The sequence below is a fragment of the Lampris incognitus genome, chromosome 20 (genome assembly GCF_029633865.1).
Source record: "Lampris incognitus isolate fLamInc1 chromosome 20, fLamInc1.hap2, whole genome shotgun sequence".
In the NCBI taxonomy this organism is placed as follows: Eukaryota; Metazoa; Chordata; class Actinopteri; order Lampriformes; family Lampridae; genus Lampris; species Lampris incognitus.
In genome coordinates, this window is record NC_079230.1 from 31,045,886 (window position 1) to 31,061,977 (window position 16,092).

Here is a 16,092-nt window from a genome sequence, read left to right on the forward strand (position 1 = left end):
GGCTGCAGGCTACCCCATGCCTCCTCCCATACATGTGGAGTCACAAGCCGCTTCTTTTCACCTGACAGTGAGGAGTTTCACCAGGGGGACGTAGCATGTGGGAGGATCACGGTATTACCTCCAGTTCCCCCTCCCCTCCTGAACAGGCGCTCCGACTGACCAGAGGAGGCGCTAGTGCAGCGACCAGGACACATACCCACATCCGGCTTCCCACCCGCAGACACGGCCCATTGTGTCTGTAGGGACGCCCGACCAAGCTGGAGGTAACATGGGGACTCTAACCGACGACCCCCGTGTTGGTAGGCAATGGAATAGACCGCTATGCTACCCGGACGCCCATGATCCTTTGTTCTTTACCATACCCGCATTCAGCGGAAACTTCGTAAAATGTTGAAGGAGTCATGACACCCGGCCAACCCTCTATTCAGTCCTCTCCCTTCCGGTGCAAGACTCCGCAGTACTGAGACCAGAACATCCCGCTTCCACCACAGCACTTACCCTGCAGGAATCTGCATCCTCAGTCCTTCACTGATTGTATAGGCGTAGACTCCTTAAGCACGTGCTCTTTAATTTGTCACTTTAAGGGCATGGGACATATGGTTGGACTAACTGAATTATAATTGTGTTGTGCTACGTTTTGAGGGCATTCTCGTTTTCTCTCCACCAGACTTCTGACAGTAAACACTTTGCAAGGACTATAACTCCAGAGCACTCTTGTGTTTCCTCGTGACCGCGTCCCTGGTCTGAAAGCGCGTGTCAGACGCCACAGAGGGGCTTGTGTTGCAGGAGAGGTCGCATACCGTGGCGTGTGCTTGTTTTCTATGGGGAGAAAGTCCGGATCTGGGGCGTCTTGTTTTATGTTGTACGGGAGCCGGGCAGAATTCCCCAGATAACCAGCATGGCGTTTGTTTTGCTGACGGGAGAGCCCCGTCCATGACTTCCTCATTCCTTTGCAGAGGAAACAAGAGAAACGCCATAACCGCCGTAGCGAAGTGCGCTCCGTCTTTTCATGCCACGTGCACGGACGTCTCAAGTTGAAGTTCACCGTCAATTCACATCAAATGTACCAACAAATCCACCGAAAAGAGGTGATAAACAGGGCCATGGAAGAGTTTATGGTGAAACGTCAAAAAGCTAGGAAGCTGCAAAGGCAGTGTACTGTACGATGACTGGCCGAGTGCAGTACCGGGGTAGTCCAGGAGGGATAAGTAACACACGTTGGGAACAGCGGTGCAGTACAGCAATCATATTGTAACGTGCATGGATGAGTAGACACGTTGGTCCTTGGCTAACGGGTCGGACCCTTTAGTCAACTGGTTAACGTTGTCGCTTGCGGAGCGGGAGACACAGGTTGGCGTCCCGGCCATGGCGACGGTCTCCCAGACTGCCCCCCGAATTCGCTACAATATCATCAAAATAACACTATTGTAGTCGTTTTATTAGTGTGAGGAGAACGTGTCAAAAATATTCTATGTGGGGGGTGGCATAGCGGTCCATTCTGTTGCCTACCAACACGGGGATCGCCGGTTCGAATCCCGTGTTACCTCCGGCTTGGTCGGGCGTCCCTACAGACACAATTGGCCGTGTCTGCGGGTGGGAAGCCGGATGTGGGTATGTGTCCTGGTCGCTGCACTAGCGCCTCCTCTGGTCGGTCGGGGGGGACTGGGGGAATAGCGTGATCAAGTGGGTTTGGTATGTTTTTTAATTAGGTAGCATATTTGTTCATTTTGACCATCCACATTGAAAGAAGAAGCTGGCCATTGTGACGCATGTGATTGGACTAGATAGGATGTGTGTCACAGCACGAAGCAGTGACACGACCGGTACATCCCAGACACCATAAGATTACCAAGATTACTTTATTAACCCCTGTAGGGAAATTCATCATCTGCATTGAACACATCCTAGCTCTGTAGCTATGAGCAGTGGGCAGCTGCAGCACCTGGGGTCCAACTCCAGTTCTTCTTTCCATTGCCTTGCTCAGGGGCACAGGCAGGCATATTAACCCTAACATGCATGCGTTTTTGATGGTGGGAGGAAACCAGAGCACCCGGAGAGAATCCATGCAGACACGGGGAGAACATGCAAACCCCACACAGAAACGACCTGGGACGGCCTGGGTTTCGAACCCAGGACCTTCTTGCTGTGAGGCAACAGTGCCGAGCCACTGTGCTGCCCCCACATAACTGACAAACAGACTGGAACCAAAGCTCGTGTGGATGTCGACTTTTAACAGCATCTGTCGTTTGATGGCTGTACGCTGGCAAAACAGCTGAAACTGCAGTGAGGTTTTTGCTTCTTCATTCTATTCATATAAAGTTCCCAGTTCTTAATCTAGATGTTAATACTAAAGTTATTACAGCATAACAGAATATTACAGCATGCTTGCCTGGATTACCTGAGCTTATTTCACATAGGAGAACACTTCTGAAAGTCCCGTGGGTTGTCCCCTCAGTGAGAAATCAAAGACAGACGTGGTGATGATCTGTGCTGCTGCAGCAACACCAGGCTGTTTAATACACAGAGTAACACAGCATGAAGCAGTACACTTTTACTCCAAGGTGACTGGCCTGGGTTAGGTATTTGTTGTGACAGGTCCACACTAACATGGATGGATTTAAAAATTGTTGTTTTTCCCCCCTCTGTTTTGACCTTCCATCCACACCAAGGTGGCGACAACTGAAAACGTAGCTTTTCAAAATGCTATCAAGAACAGCTAAATATGAACACGTCGGTCTGCTGTTGTGATGTGGTGTGGATGTGGCATGGATGTGGTGTGGATGTGGCATGGATGTGGTGTGGATGTGGTGTGGTTGTGGCATGGATGTGGTGTGGATGTGGTGGGGATGTGGCATGGATGTGGCATGGATGTGGCGTGGATGTGGCATGGATGTGGTGGGGATGTAGTATGGATGTGGTGTGGATGTAGTATGGATGTGGCATGGATGTGGTGTGGGTGTAGTATGGCTGTGGTGTGGATGTGGTATGGATGTGGCGTGGATGTGGTGTGGATGTGGTGTGGATGTAGTATGGATGTGGTGTGAATGTGCTATGGATGTGGTGTGGATATAGTATGGATGTGGTGTGGATGTGGTGTGGATATAGTGTGGATGTGCTATGGACGTGGTGTAGATGTGGCATGGATGTGGTGTGGATGTGGCATGGATGTGGTGTGGATGTGCTATGGATTTGGTGTGGATGTAATATGGATGTGGTGTGGATGTGGTGTGGATGTAGTATGGGTGTGGATGTGGCATGGATGTGGTATTGTTGTGGTGTGGATTTGGCATGGATGTGGCATGGATGTGGTGTGGGTGTGGCATGGATGTGGCGTGGATGTGGTATTGTTGTGGTGTGGATGTGGTGTGGATGTGGTATTGTTGTGGTGTGGGTGTGGATGTGGCATGGATGTGGCGTGGATGTGGTATTGTTGTGGTGTGGGTGTGGATGTGGCATGGATGTGGCGTGGATGTGGTATTGTTGTGGTGTGGATGTGGTGTGGATGTGGCATGGATGTGGTGTGGATGTGGTGTGGATGTGGCATGGATGTGGCATGGATGTGGTGTGGGTGTGGCATGGATGTGGCGTGGATGTGGTATTGTTGTGGTGTGGATGTGGCGTGGATGTGGTATTGTTGTGGTGTGGGTATGGATGTGGCATGGATGTGGTGTGGATGTGGTGTGGATGGGGAAATCGAGCTTTTCCAGAACACTGACTTGTGATCATTCATGTGATCAGACGGTCAACATGACCGTTGTGGATTTTAATAGTTTAATAACTTCGTGGGAGGAAAAAAGAGGTACAGACCTGCCGCTCCCTGGGTGCTCCTAAAATTGCATAAATTTGCCTTAAAATGAGTTTTAGATCAGTTGCAGTTACGATAAGATCTACCTAAAACGACCATGAGCGGTCAAAATGGCTGCTCGTAATTTGCTAGTAATTGCGTCATCTTGACAGAATATAGAGGTTTGAAGTTCCGGTCATTGTTTGGGACTGCTTCAATATTTATTTTCAGTTTTTTTTTACATGTCACGTGTTATAGGCCTTGATACGTTTGTTAGATTAGCAACATGTGTTTTGCGTTTTGTTTTTCAGGTCATATTTTCACTTTTTCTATTTTGCTATTCAAGTTCCACCATGTCTCTCTGCAGTTTAAATAGTTTAACAGTAGTATTACAGTTGTTAAAATGTTAATTTTGGCGTCAGTCGTTTCCCAACAGACACACTAACATATGCAGTGCATTAATATCTCAGTTGGGTATTTATCCTGACACGATATAGAGTTTAAAAACCGTAGGCGGTCATTTTGACCGCCCATGGTCGTTTTAGTGCCATCCCGGTCGTTGTGGTGTTAAAGCTACTGGCTCCAGAGGCTTATGCATGCCCGGTAAAGGGACGTTGAGGGGTTTTTTTTCTATTTTCTGTTCTACTCTTTTAATGCAGACGGTAAACATTTCAGAAACGACCTGAAAATGCACGTGTGGATGGAAACCTTCCAACTTGTTCTCAACATGAAAAGGACATTTGCAAACTTCTCCAGATCAGGACGGAGGTAGTCTGTCAGCTGACCGGCGGACTACAGACTCCGGGTTGGAGGTGCAGAAGGTGATGCTCACCTTTTTCTGCAGCTACCGTGGAGCCTTCTGCAACCATTAAACGTACGTCTGAATACACCAAGCCGGGACTTGACGGGTGTGTTACTGAGATAATCAGACCTGGCCTCCATCTTCTATCTGCCTAACACAACACTGAACGCTGTTGACACCCCACTTTGGCTCGTCGGGGGGAGTGAAAGGAATGGTAATAAGTACCCCACAGCACCCCTTTACCTCGCCAATGTGCTCCCCCGCCTGTGCCAGGAGACTTGTTTAATTTTAGCTGCTCTGACACTCACTTGACATAGATTAATTATAGAGGCTCTTCATGTCATTTAGTATGCACGCGCACACACACACACACACACACACACACACACACACACACACACACACGTTCCAGGGTGATTCTGAGCTCGGCGTCTCTTCTAGGCACCCTCCCACCTCCCACAAATCCATTACATCGCCCACACCTCCGCGGCTCTCCTCCACCCTCTTCAGCATCAGCCCCCTCTCTCTCCAAGCCCTCTCTCAGGTCTCAGGAATGATTGCCTGCTCCTATAAGATCCATCCACTCACACCCTCCTTGGCCCTCACCATGCCGCTTGACTGATGGGGGGAAATTGCACGGGAGATGACTTCAGCTCCTCCAACGAATTTCATGGCCTAGTTTCACCAAGCTAGGGAGACGTGGCACGTGTGAGAAAACTGCCAATGGTCTACTCACTCACTCACTCACTCCCTCTCACTCTCTCTCTCTCTCACTCTCTCTCACTCACTCGCTCGCTCACTCTCTCACTCTCACTCACTCACTCACTCACTCACTCTCTCTCACTCTCTCTCACTCACTCGCTCGCTCACTCACTCACGCACTCACTCACTCACTCCCTCTCACTCACTCACTCACTCCCTCTCACTCACTCACTCTCTCTCTCTCTCACTCTCTCTCACTCACTCACTCACTCACTCACTCACTCACTCTCTCTCTCTCTCACTCTCTCTCACTCACTCACTCACTCACTCTCTCTCACTCGCTCACTCACTCACTCACTCGCTCACTCGCTCACTCACTCACTCACTCACTCACTCACTTGCTCGCTCTCTCGCTCGCTCAGTCACTCTCTCTCACTCTCTCTCTCACTCACTCACTCTCTCTCTCTCACTCTCTCTCACTCGCTCGCTCGCTCACTCACTCACTCGCTCACTCACTCACTCACTCACTCACTCACTTGCTCGCTCTCTCGCTCGCTCAGTCACTCTCTCTCTCACTCTCTCTCTCTCTCTCTCTCTCACTCACTCACTCTCTCTCTCTCACTCTCTCTCACTCGCTCGCTCCCTCACTCACTCACTCACTCACTCACTCACTCACTCACTTGCTCGCTCTCTCGCTCGCTCAGTCACTCTCTCTCTCCCTCTCACTCACTCACTCACTCACTCACTCTCACACTTGCATGCTCGCTCGCTCGCTCAATCACTCACCCACTCACTCATTCACCCATCATCACCACTTTGGAAGCCCCACCTTGGCATAGACGATCTGTGATGACAAAACCGTAAACCATGTCAAAAGCTCGAACATGAACGGTGGGATGGATTCTCAGACTGGGGCAACTTGAGTTTAACAAAAGAGGGATTGATGAGACTGTCGATGAACCAATATAATGGAGGGAAGGCTTTCTATAGATTCAGTCTTCAAAGACATGTGTCTACAAAGCCAGACCCTCTGGGGATCCAGTGATGATTGGCGAAGTGCCGGTCGCGGTCCACTGAACGGAGCAGGACCGAGCAGGTATCCCGCCAAACCTTACGTCCACAGCAGAGATGGCTCTGGACAGAGGGGACAGTGGTTTTTTTTTCTTCCTGGGCTGGGAACAGAGCCAAGGAACCTAAGGAGTCTTCAAATGGGGACATCCCTGTGGCAGTGCAGGATAAGGAGTTGTGTCCGTACTCAATCCAGGGCAGATGGGTGCTCCAGGAAGAGGGATTCCGCAATGGCACTGACGAAAAGACAGGAGGAGGAGCTGGAGGTGGCAGAGTTGAAGATGTTAAGATGTACGTTGGGAGTGATGAAGAAGGACAGGATTAGGAACCAGTATATTAGAGGGACAGCTCAGGTTGGACGGTTTGGAGACAAAGCAAGAGAGGCAAGATGGAGATGGTTTGGACATGTGTGGAGGAGAGATGCTGGGTATACTGGGAGCAGGATGCTGAATATGGAGCTGCCAGGGAAGAGGAGAAGAGGAAGGCCAAAGAGGAGGTTTATCGATGTGGTGAGGAAGGACATGCAGGTGGCTGGTGTGACGGAGGAAGATGCAGAGGACAGGAAGAGATGGAAACGGGTGATCTGCTGTGGCAACTCCTAACAGGAGCAGCCAAAAGTAGTAGTAGTAGTAGTAGTAGTAGTAGTAGTAGCTTGTACTGACCAGTATAAAGAAGTGCTCATTTCTGCTGATACTGAAATTGCAGCTGAAATTCAAAGGCATCCCGTAGCGCAGCATTAGGACCCTGTAGAGTATTTACACTGAGCTTAAACCAGTGTCTTTGCCTGTGCCCACAGTCGAGTCGGAGATCTGAAGACTCCACCTATCAAATCGTGGTATGATTATTGCGTATCGCCTCGCATGATAATTGGTGCCTCTCAGGAGGGGAGAGCCAATTGTCAGGATCAGTCACCATATTCCCTGCATGTTCATTAGACACGCTGTGATCCGTCTAAAGAGCCCGTGGCAGCTCCGCTTCACTAGCGCACGAGGAGGCCCCATCGGTTGGAGTTCTGCCTCATCCGTTTGTGTGGTATTGTTCTCCTCATCTCCTTCCATCCCCAACCTCAAGCCTTGCTGGGATTACGAAGATAGATATCAGTGATGCTTCCGATACCGTAACGGCGGTCTGCTCCTTTCTTCTACATCTTGTTTTCTTCTCCTTTTGCCCCCCTAGATTCTTACTATTGATTTGTCTTCTCTTGTTACTCCCTCCGCCCCCCCCCCACCCCCCCTCTCTCTCTGTGCCTCTTGTTGCCCCCCTTCATCCCCATTCACTAGGTGGGCCTCTGATGCTTGGTTTTTGTAACGCACTATCTGTTGAGGCCTCTTAATCTTTCTGCCCGTCTGATTTCATACCCTTGATCCATCCCTCTAAGACCTCCCCCGTTTCCACTTCGTCGTGCCTTCATTCTGCTTCACACATATATCTCCCTCCTCTCGCCTCCAAGCACACCCCCCCAAACCTCTCCCACCCCCCCCTCCCCTTTTCTCCTCCCGACCTTGCACTGCTAGCTTTCAATCTGTCCTCTTTCTCTCACCTTTCGCACCCTTCTTGGGCTTTCTCCGTCTTCTCTCGTCACTCCTTTCTGACCTTTCTGCTGAGACCACGTGTTTGCTCGTCGTGGTTCTTCAGCTGAAGGTGGGAAAAAGGTAACACATAAAGGAAGAAAACCTCAGGAGAAGAAGCAAGCAACATAGGTAATAAGTAGACCGTTCTGTGACCGTGTTACGCTGATCAGAGCAGAGATGGCCCGTGATGCTTCAGGAAAGAATGTTCTTCAGATGTGCACCAGGCTGTTTTGATTTGAGCTTGCTCCCTCGGAGATGGGAGACGAAGACGGCTGAATACAGATGAGATAAGGTTGTAGGATTGGGGAAGGGTGGGTGGGGGGTGGGGGGGGGCTCTGCCTGAAGTATTCCCTCCTGATGTTTACGCTGTAATGGGGGGAAAAAAACCCTCTTTACACTCGGCCAGCTCTAATGGACAAGCAACATTCCAAACCATGCCCCCGTGTTCAGCGTTGGACTTGTACGTCCAGGACTCCAGGGTTTTCTCTCTTTTGACTGCACGGGAACACTTAGGTGTCACCCGTAACCGAGGGGAGGCCTTAGACGTTGGATAAGTGGGGGAAGGAGGGGAGGCGTGGAGGGTTTACTGGTGTTTCCTTGTGACACAGCAGCTGGTTGGGAGAGATTCCACGTGAGAGACTGTACATTCCTTCACTGTCCTGATCTGTCAGCGCAGCCTGTCCTCTGACAGCCACGTGTTCACATCAAACATGTCGTCTCTGGCTCATCATTGGACCCTTTTGTTGACTGGTTAGCGCAGTCGCCCGTGGTGCGGGTGACCCAGGTTCACTTCCCGGCTGCCCCCTGAATTCGCTACAGTAGTAACATATAAATTGTCGGTGGCGCAGCGGTTAGCGCTGTTGCCTCATAACAAGAAGGTCTTGGGTTCGAACCCCGGGGTTGTCCAACCTTGGGGGTCATCCCAGGTCGTCCTCTGTGTGGAGTTTGCATGTTCTGCCCGTGTCTATGGTGGGTTTTCTCTGAGTGGTCCGGTTTCCTCCACCATCAAAAAAGACATGCATGTTGGGGTTAATACTCCCGTCTGTGCCCCTGACCGAGGCATGGCAAGACGAACTGAAGTTGGTCCCCGGGTGATGTTCGGCAGCTGCCCCCTGCTCCTAGCTTCACAGCTGGGATGGGTTGAACGCAGAGCTTAATTTCCCTATAGGGATCATTAAAGTATATAGGCGATTGAAAAAAGAAATATATATACGTATATATATGGGGATGAGTTGTTGCCTCAAGTGAAAGAGTTCACGTATCTCGGGGTCTTGTTCACGAGTGAGGGTAGGATGGAGCGGGAGACTGACAGGCGGATTGGTGCAGCATCAGCAGTAACGTGGATGTTGCACCGGACCGTTGTGGTGAGGAGGGAGCTGAGCCGGAAGACAAAGCTCAATTTACCAGTCAGTCTTCGTTCCAACCCTCACCTGTGGTCATGAGCTTTGGGTAGTGACCGAAAGGGTGAGATCGAGGATACAAGCGGCTGAAATGAGTTTCCTCCGTAGGGTGTCTGGGCTCAGCCTTAGAGATAGGGTGAGGAGCTCGGAGTAGAGCCGCTGCTCCTTTGCATTGAATGGAGGCAGTTGAGGTGGTTCGGGCATCTGATTAGGATGCCTCCTGGGCACCTTCCTTTGGAGGTTTACCAGGCACCTCCAACTGGGAGGAGACCCCGGGGTAGACCCAGATCTCGCTGGAGGGACTACATGTCCAAGCTGGCCTGGGAACGCCTTGGGATCCCCCAGGAGGAGCTGGAGGGCGTTGCTGGGGAGAGGGACGTCTGGAGTGTCCTACTTGGCTTGCTGCCACCGCCACCCGACCCCGGAGAAGCGGCTGAAGATGAGATGAGATGAGATGAGATGAGAAAAAAGTCCCTGCTAACATACTAGTCGGATCAGGAAGTTCTTTATTTTTCCCACAGAATAGGTTCGGTTGATCTACCGCAGCCACAGCGTCGGTGGTGATGTGCAGCCCCAAACAAACAAAGACCACTTTTACTTAAGTGTGACCTATCATAAAACGAGTGTCTCTGATCATAAACAAGCGCGTTTCATTTGAACATGAGGAAAAGATTGTGGGACCCGTGTGAAAATGTGCTGCTAGGTTGTGAATGTTCACAGCCAACGTGAAACGTTCTCAGTACCAGTTTTACCTCCTACTGATGCTTTTAAGTGCAGGTATTAGATGGCTGTTTTTCCTCAGTGTTACAACTTCCAGATCGACGCACACCCTTGAATTGTCACTATGAATGTACATAAAACACTTTATTAAGTCACAGCTGAACTGGAGTATGAGCCAGTCAATGATGTCATAACAGAGGACTTCACAATTCAGCGGACTTTAGTCTTTTTCAGAGCTTATGTCTACATGCAGTGACGAAGCAGTAGAATCACTCATTTATTTGGCTGCTAATAATTGTTGATTCTATTAATTGATTATGACTTCAGCAGTTGGGTGTTGTAAAGTGATATTTAAAGTGTAAGAATGTTTCCAAACCGACTGATGCCATGCATTTCATCATGCAGTTCCATGCTTTATGCTGCAGACAGCATTGGTTTTGGAGCTTTTATCTTGGAAATGTTCACGCATCACACGGTTAAAAAACACAGGTCTAGAATCACGTGACGAAGTGATACCAGACCGGTGATTTGTTAAGCGTTGCTTGTAAATATGCAGCGGTTACTCGCGCGTGTCCTCACCAAGCAGTGTTCAGTTCAGTGACCTGACCGTTTCTCTCCCGTCCCTTGCAGGAACAGTACCCAGAGAGAGGGAAAATACTACTGTCGTCCAAAGACCTGCAACTGGTGCTACAAGTGGAACGGAACCAGTAAGTATTCCTTCGCGAGTGACGTCTTTAGAACAACCAAGGCCGTCATTTTGACGGTTTTGGATTTTCAAAGTTTGATAACTTTGTGGGAAAAAAAAGATACAGACCTGCCGCTCCCTGGATGCTCCTGAAATTGCACATATTTGCATTGACATGAGTTTTAGATCAATTGCACAAGAAAACGAGGTTAGGATCAGCTCTACCTAGAACGATCATGACCGCTTGTCATTTGCGTCATGTGACTATTTATGACGTGTGTTGGTCGCGTCATTTCCTTCATGGAGTTCATTGCTCTGTCCTAGAAACACACTAGCGCCCTCCAGTGCGGAGAAATAGGTCTGGTTACAGACGCACCATGACTACCACCGAGGCGCTGCAGTATTTACAGGCACTGGATAGCGGCCGTTTTAAATTGTTTGAAAAATGCTATTGTATTTGTTAAAATATTAATTTTGGTGCCGCCCTGGTGGCCGAGCGGAATAAACCGCCCTTCTTGCAGCCCGCTCGTCACGTGGCTGGGAGGTTCGTATCCCAGACTGGCCGTAACCGGTCCCGGCCAGAGCGTCCACGGGGTGAGGCCTTCATTAAGCCACCCTTACCCGAGGGTGTAGATCGGTGTAGTGTTCGGGGACTCGTCGTTCTCCAGCGACCCCTCTGGCCCATCCAGGCGCCTGCAGCCAAGCAACCGAAAGCATTCTGCCTACGCCTCCTTCGCGGCCTGAAGGTGATGCAATCCATGCGAGGAGGCTTCAGCGTGTAAAGTAGCGAGAGCAGCCGACACGAGTTGGAAGGAAGCTGGTGTTACGCCTATCTCCTTCCTGTGGAAACGTGAGCCAGGGGAGTGGTTCCACAGGGGTTCCGGCCGTATGCCATCGGGGTTAATCGGGTGGGACAAGGGGAAAAACTAGAAATACATTTATAAAAAAATATATATATTAATTTTGGTGTCAGTTAGTTTCATAACAGACATACTAACACATGTAATGCATTAATAGCTCAGCTGGGTATTTATCTTGACACAACACAGAGTTTAAAAACCCGGCCGTCATTTTGACCGCCCGTGGTCGTTTTAGGTAGGAGTGAAATCCCGGCGGTGTTAGTGCTAAAAGCAACAGCAGCACAGCTGTTATCCGTCGGAGTCAGGGGGATTAATAGAGGAGAAGACAGGCGGCCCACGATTAAGAGAGAAAAGAGCGGGAGAGAGAGAGAAAGTGTAGCTGCTCAGGAGGAGACACCGAGCCAGTCCGTATGTGTGCCGCCTCACCCCGTGCTGCCTTCCCATTACCTTGTCTCTCTTCCTCTGCAGACCAATCAATACGCCCTGTGTTTTACTGCTGGAGCTCAAGGTTACTATATGCTGCCACCTCTTAAACGTGTATTACAGGCTGGATGGCTTCGCCCCGGGATATGGATGAAGGCTGGGTACTAAACGCCCCAGCAGGCGTGGCGTGGCGTGGCGCGGCGTGGCGTGGCGTGGCGTGGCTCCACAGACAACACTCTTTTGTTTCTTCTTGGAGGGAAGTTTGCTGGATGGTTGTGTGAGTGCGATCAGGTTCGATGAGTAAATAATAAAATCCTCACTGTGTACTACACTGACAGAGAAACCAGCGTTGTCCTGCTCGCGGAGTCTTTCCCCGCAGCGCCTACATGGACCAGAATGCATTGCACACAGGTTTCTGTATCGTCGTCCATAACTCCTCAGCGCGACTGTTGTGGGACATCATTTCCACCAACGGAAACGTTGCTGAGCCCAGAGAACGAGGAAGTGTGTGTTCCCCTCCCCCCACCACCTTTTCCCCCCCCAATTGTATCCGCCCAATTACCCCGAGTGGGGTAATTGGGAGGGCTGCAGACTACCACATGCCTCCTCCCATACATGTGGAGTCGCCAGCCGCTTCTTTTCACCTGACAGTGAGGAGTTTCACCAGGGAGACGTAGCGCGTGGGAGGGTCACGCTATTCCCCCCACTCCCCCAGGACAGGCGTCCTGACCGACCAGAGGAGGCGCTAGTGCAGCGACCAGGACACATACCCACATCCGGCTTCCCACCCGCAGACACGGCCAATTGTGTCTGTAGGGACGCTCGACCAAGCCAGAGGTAACACGGGGATTCGAACCGGCGATCCCCATGTCGGTAGGCAACGGAACAGACCGCTACGCCACCCGGACGCCCCCGAGGATGTGTGTTTTGAACAGCATGTCTAGAGTAGAAACCTGCCAAGCGATGTCACAACTCGTCACAACTCGTCACAACTCATCACAGCTCATCACAACTCATCACTTGGCGGCCACAAAAACACCCCAAAAACTTTGTTTAACTGCCACACCAGAGATGCAGAAACAGCTGGGAACACCTGCAGGTGGTTCATGTGCTGTCCCTGTTACAGACAGACAGACAGACATGTGCTGTCCCTGTTACAGACAGACAGACATGTGCTGTCCCTGTTACAGACAGACAGACAGACATGTGCTGTCCCTGTTACAGACAGACAGACAGACATGTGGTGTCCCTGTTACAGACAGACAGACAGACATGTGCTGTCCCTGTTACAGACAGACAGACATGTGCTATCCCTGTTACAGACAGACAGACATGTGCTATCCCTGTTACAGACAGACAGACATGTGCTGTCCCTGTTACAGACAGACAGACAGACATGTGCTGTCCCTGTTACAGACAGACAGACAGACAGACATGTGCTGTCCCTGTTACAAACAGACAGACATGTGGTGTCCCTGTTACAGACAGACAGACAGACATGTGCTGTCCCTGTTACAAACAGACAGACATGTGGTGTCCCTGTTACAGACAGACAGACAGACATGTGCTGTCCCTGTTACAGACAGACAGACATGTGCTGTCCCTGTTATAGACAGACAGACAGACAGACATGTGCTGTCCCTGTTACAGACAGACAGACAGACAGACATGTGCTGTCCCTGTTACAGACAGACAGACATGTGCTGTCCCTGTTATAGACAGACAGACAGACAGACAGACATGTGCTGTCCCTGTTATAGACAGACAGAAAGACAGACATGTGGTGTCCCTGTTACAGACAGACAGACAGACATGTGCTGTCCCTGTTATAGACAGACAGACAGACAGACAGACATGTGCTGTCCCTGTTACAGACAGACAGACATGTGCTATCCCTGTTACAGACAGACAGACATGTGCTGTCCCTGTTATAGACAGACAGACAGACAGACATGTGCTGTCCCTGTTATAGACAGACAGACAGACAGACATGTGCTGTCCCTGTTATAGACAGACAGACAGACAGACATGTGCTGTCCCTGTTACAGACAGACAGACAGACATGTGCTGTCCCTGTTACAGACAGACAGACAGACAGACAGACAGACATGTGCTGTCCCTGTTACAGACAGACAGACAGACATGTGCTGTCCCTGTTATAGACAGACAGACAGACAGACATGTGCTGTCCCTGTTACAGACAGACAAACAGACATGTGCTATCCCTGTTACAGACAGACAGACATGTGCTGTCCCTGTTACAGACAGACAGACAGACATGTGCTATCCCTGTTACAGACAGACAGATGTGCCATCCCTGTTACAGACAGACAGACAGACATGTGCCATCCCTGTTACAGACAGACAGACAGACATGTGCCATCCCTGTTACAGACAGACAGACAGACATGTGCTATCCCTGTTACAGACAGACAGATGTGCCATCCCTGTTACAGACAGACAGACATGTGGTGTCCCTGTTACAGACAGACAGACATGTGGTGTCCCTGTTACAGACAGACAGACATATGCTATCCCTGTTACAGACAGACAGACATGTGCTGTCCCTGTTACCAGAGGTGGAAAAACCCGGTCCAGAAAGTAAAAACCCTAACCATGTCTTTACTCCATCCATGTATTAAACCAGCTAATTTGGGAAACTAGTCAGTGCAATCTGATGGTTTAGTACATGGGTGGAGTAAAGACACAGTTAGGGTTTTTACTTTCTGGACCGGGTTTTTCCACCTCTGCCTGTTACAGACAGACAGACATGTGCTGTCCCTGTTACAGACAGACAGACAGACAGACATGTGGGGTCCCTGTTACAGACAGACAGACAGACATTTACTGTCCCTGTTACAGACAGACAGACAGACATGTGCTATCCCTGTTACAGACAGACAGACATGTGCTGTCCCTGTTACAGACAGACAGACATGTGCTATCCATGTTACAGACAGACAGACATGTGCTGTCCCTGTTACAGACAGACAGACATGTGCTGTCCCTGTTACAGACAGACAGACATGCGCTGTCCCTTTTACAGACAGACAGACAGACATGTGCTGTCCCTGTTACAGACAGACAGACATGTGCTATCCCTGTTACAGACAGACAGACATGTGCTATCCCTGTTACAGACAGACAGACATGTGCTGTCCCTGTTACAGACAGACAGACATATGCTATCCCTGTTACAGACAGACAGACAAGTGCTGTCCCTGTTACAGACAGACAGACATATGCTATCCCTGTTACAGACAGACAGACATGTGCTGTCCCTGTTACAGACAGACAGACATGTGCTGTCCCTGTTACAGACAGACAGACATGCGCTGTCCCTTTTACAGACAGACAGACAGACATGTGCTGTCCCTGTTACAGACAGACAGACATGTGCTATCCCTGTTACAGACAGACAGACATGTACTGTCCCTGTTACAGACAGACAGACATGTGCTGTCCCTGTTACAGACAGACAGACATGTACTGTCCCTGTTACAGACAGACAGACAGACATGTGCTGTCCCTGTTACAGACAGACAGACATGTGCTGTCCCTGTTACAGACAGACAGACATGTACTGTCCCTGTTACAGACAGACAGACAGACATATGCTATCCCTGTTACAGACAGACAGACAAGTGCTGTCCCTGTTACAGACAGACAGACATGTGCTATCCATGTTACAGACAGAAAGACATGTGCTGTCCCTGTTACAGACAGACAGACATATGCTATCCCTGTTACAGACAGACAGACAGACATGTGCTATCCCTGTTACAGACAGACAGACAAGTGCTGTCCCTGTTACAGACAGACAGACATGTGCTATCCATGTTACAGACAGAAAGACATGTGCTGTCCCTGTTACAGACAGACAGACATATGCTATCCCTGTTACAGACAGACAGACATGTGCTGTCCCTGTTACAGACAGACAGACATGTGCTGTCCCTGTTACAGACAGACAGACATGCGCTGTCCCTTTTACAGACAGACAGACAGACATGTGCTGTCCCTGTTACAGACAGACAGACATGTGCTATCCCTGTTACAGACAGACAGACATGTACT

General features: G+C 50.0%; 1 protein-coding gene across 1 annotated transcript in view; it reads left to right on the forward strand.

Moving 5' to 3' along the window:
• Positions 1 to 16,092, forward strand: part of adam19a (ADAM metallopeptidase domain 19a) — a 216,032-nt gene that overhangs the window by 84,445 nt on the left and 115,495 nt on the right. The window contains exon 3 of the mRNA XM_056300048.1: positions 10,678 to 10,754. Within this exon, the coding sequence (XP_056156023.1) occupies positions 10,678 to 10,754 (77 nt within the window). The remainder of the gene's footprint in view (positions 1 to 10,677; positions 10,755 to 16,092) is intronic.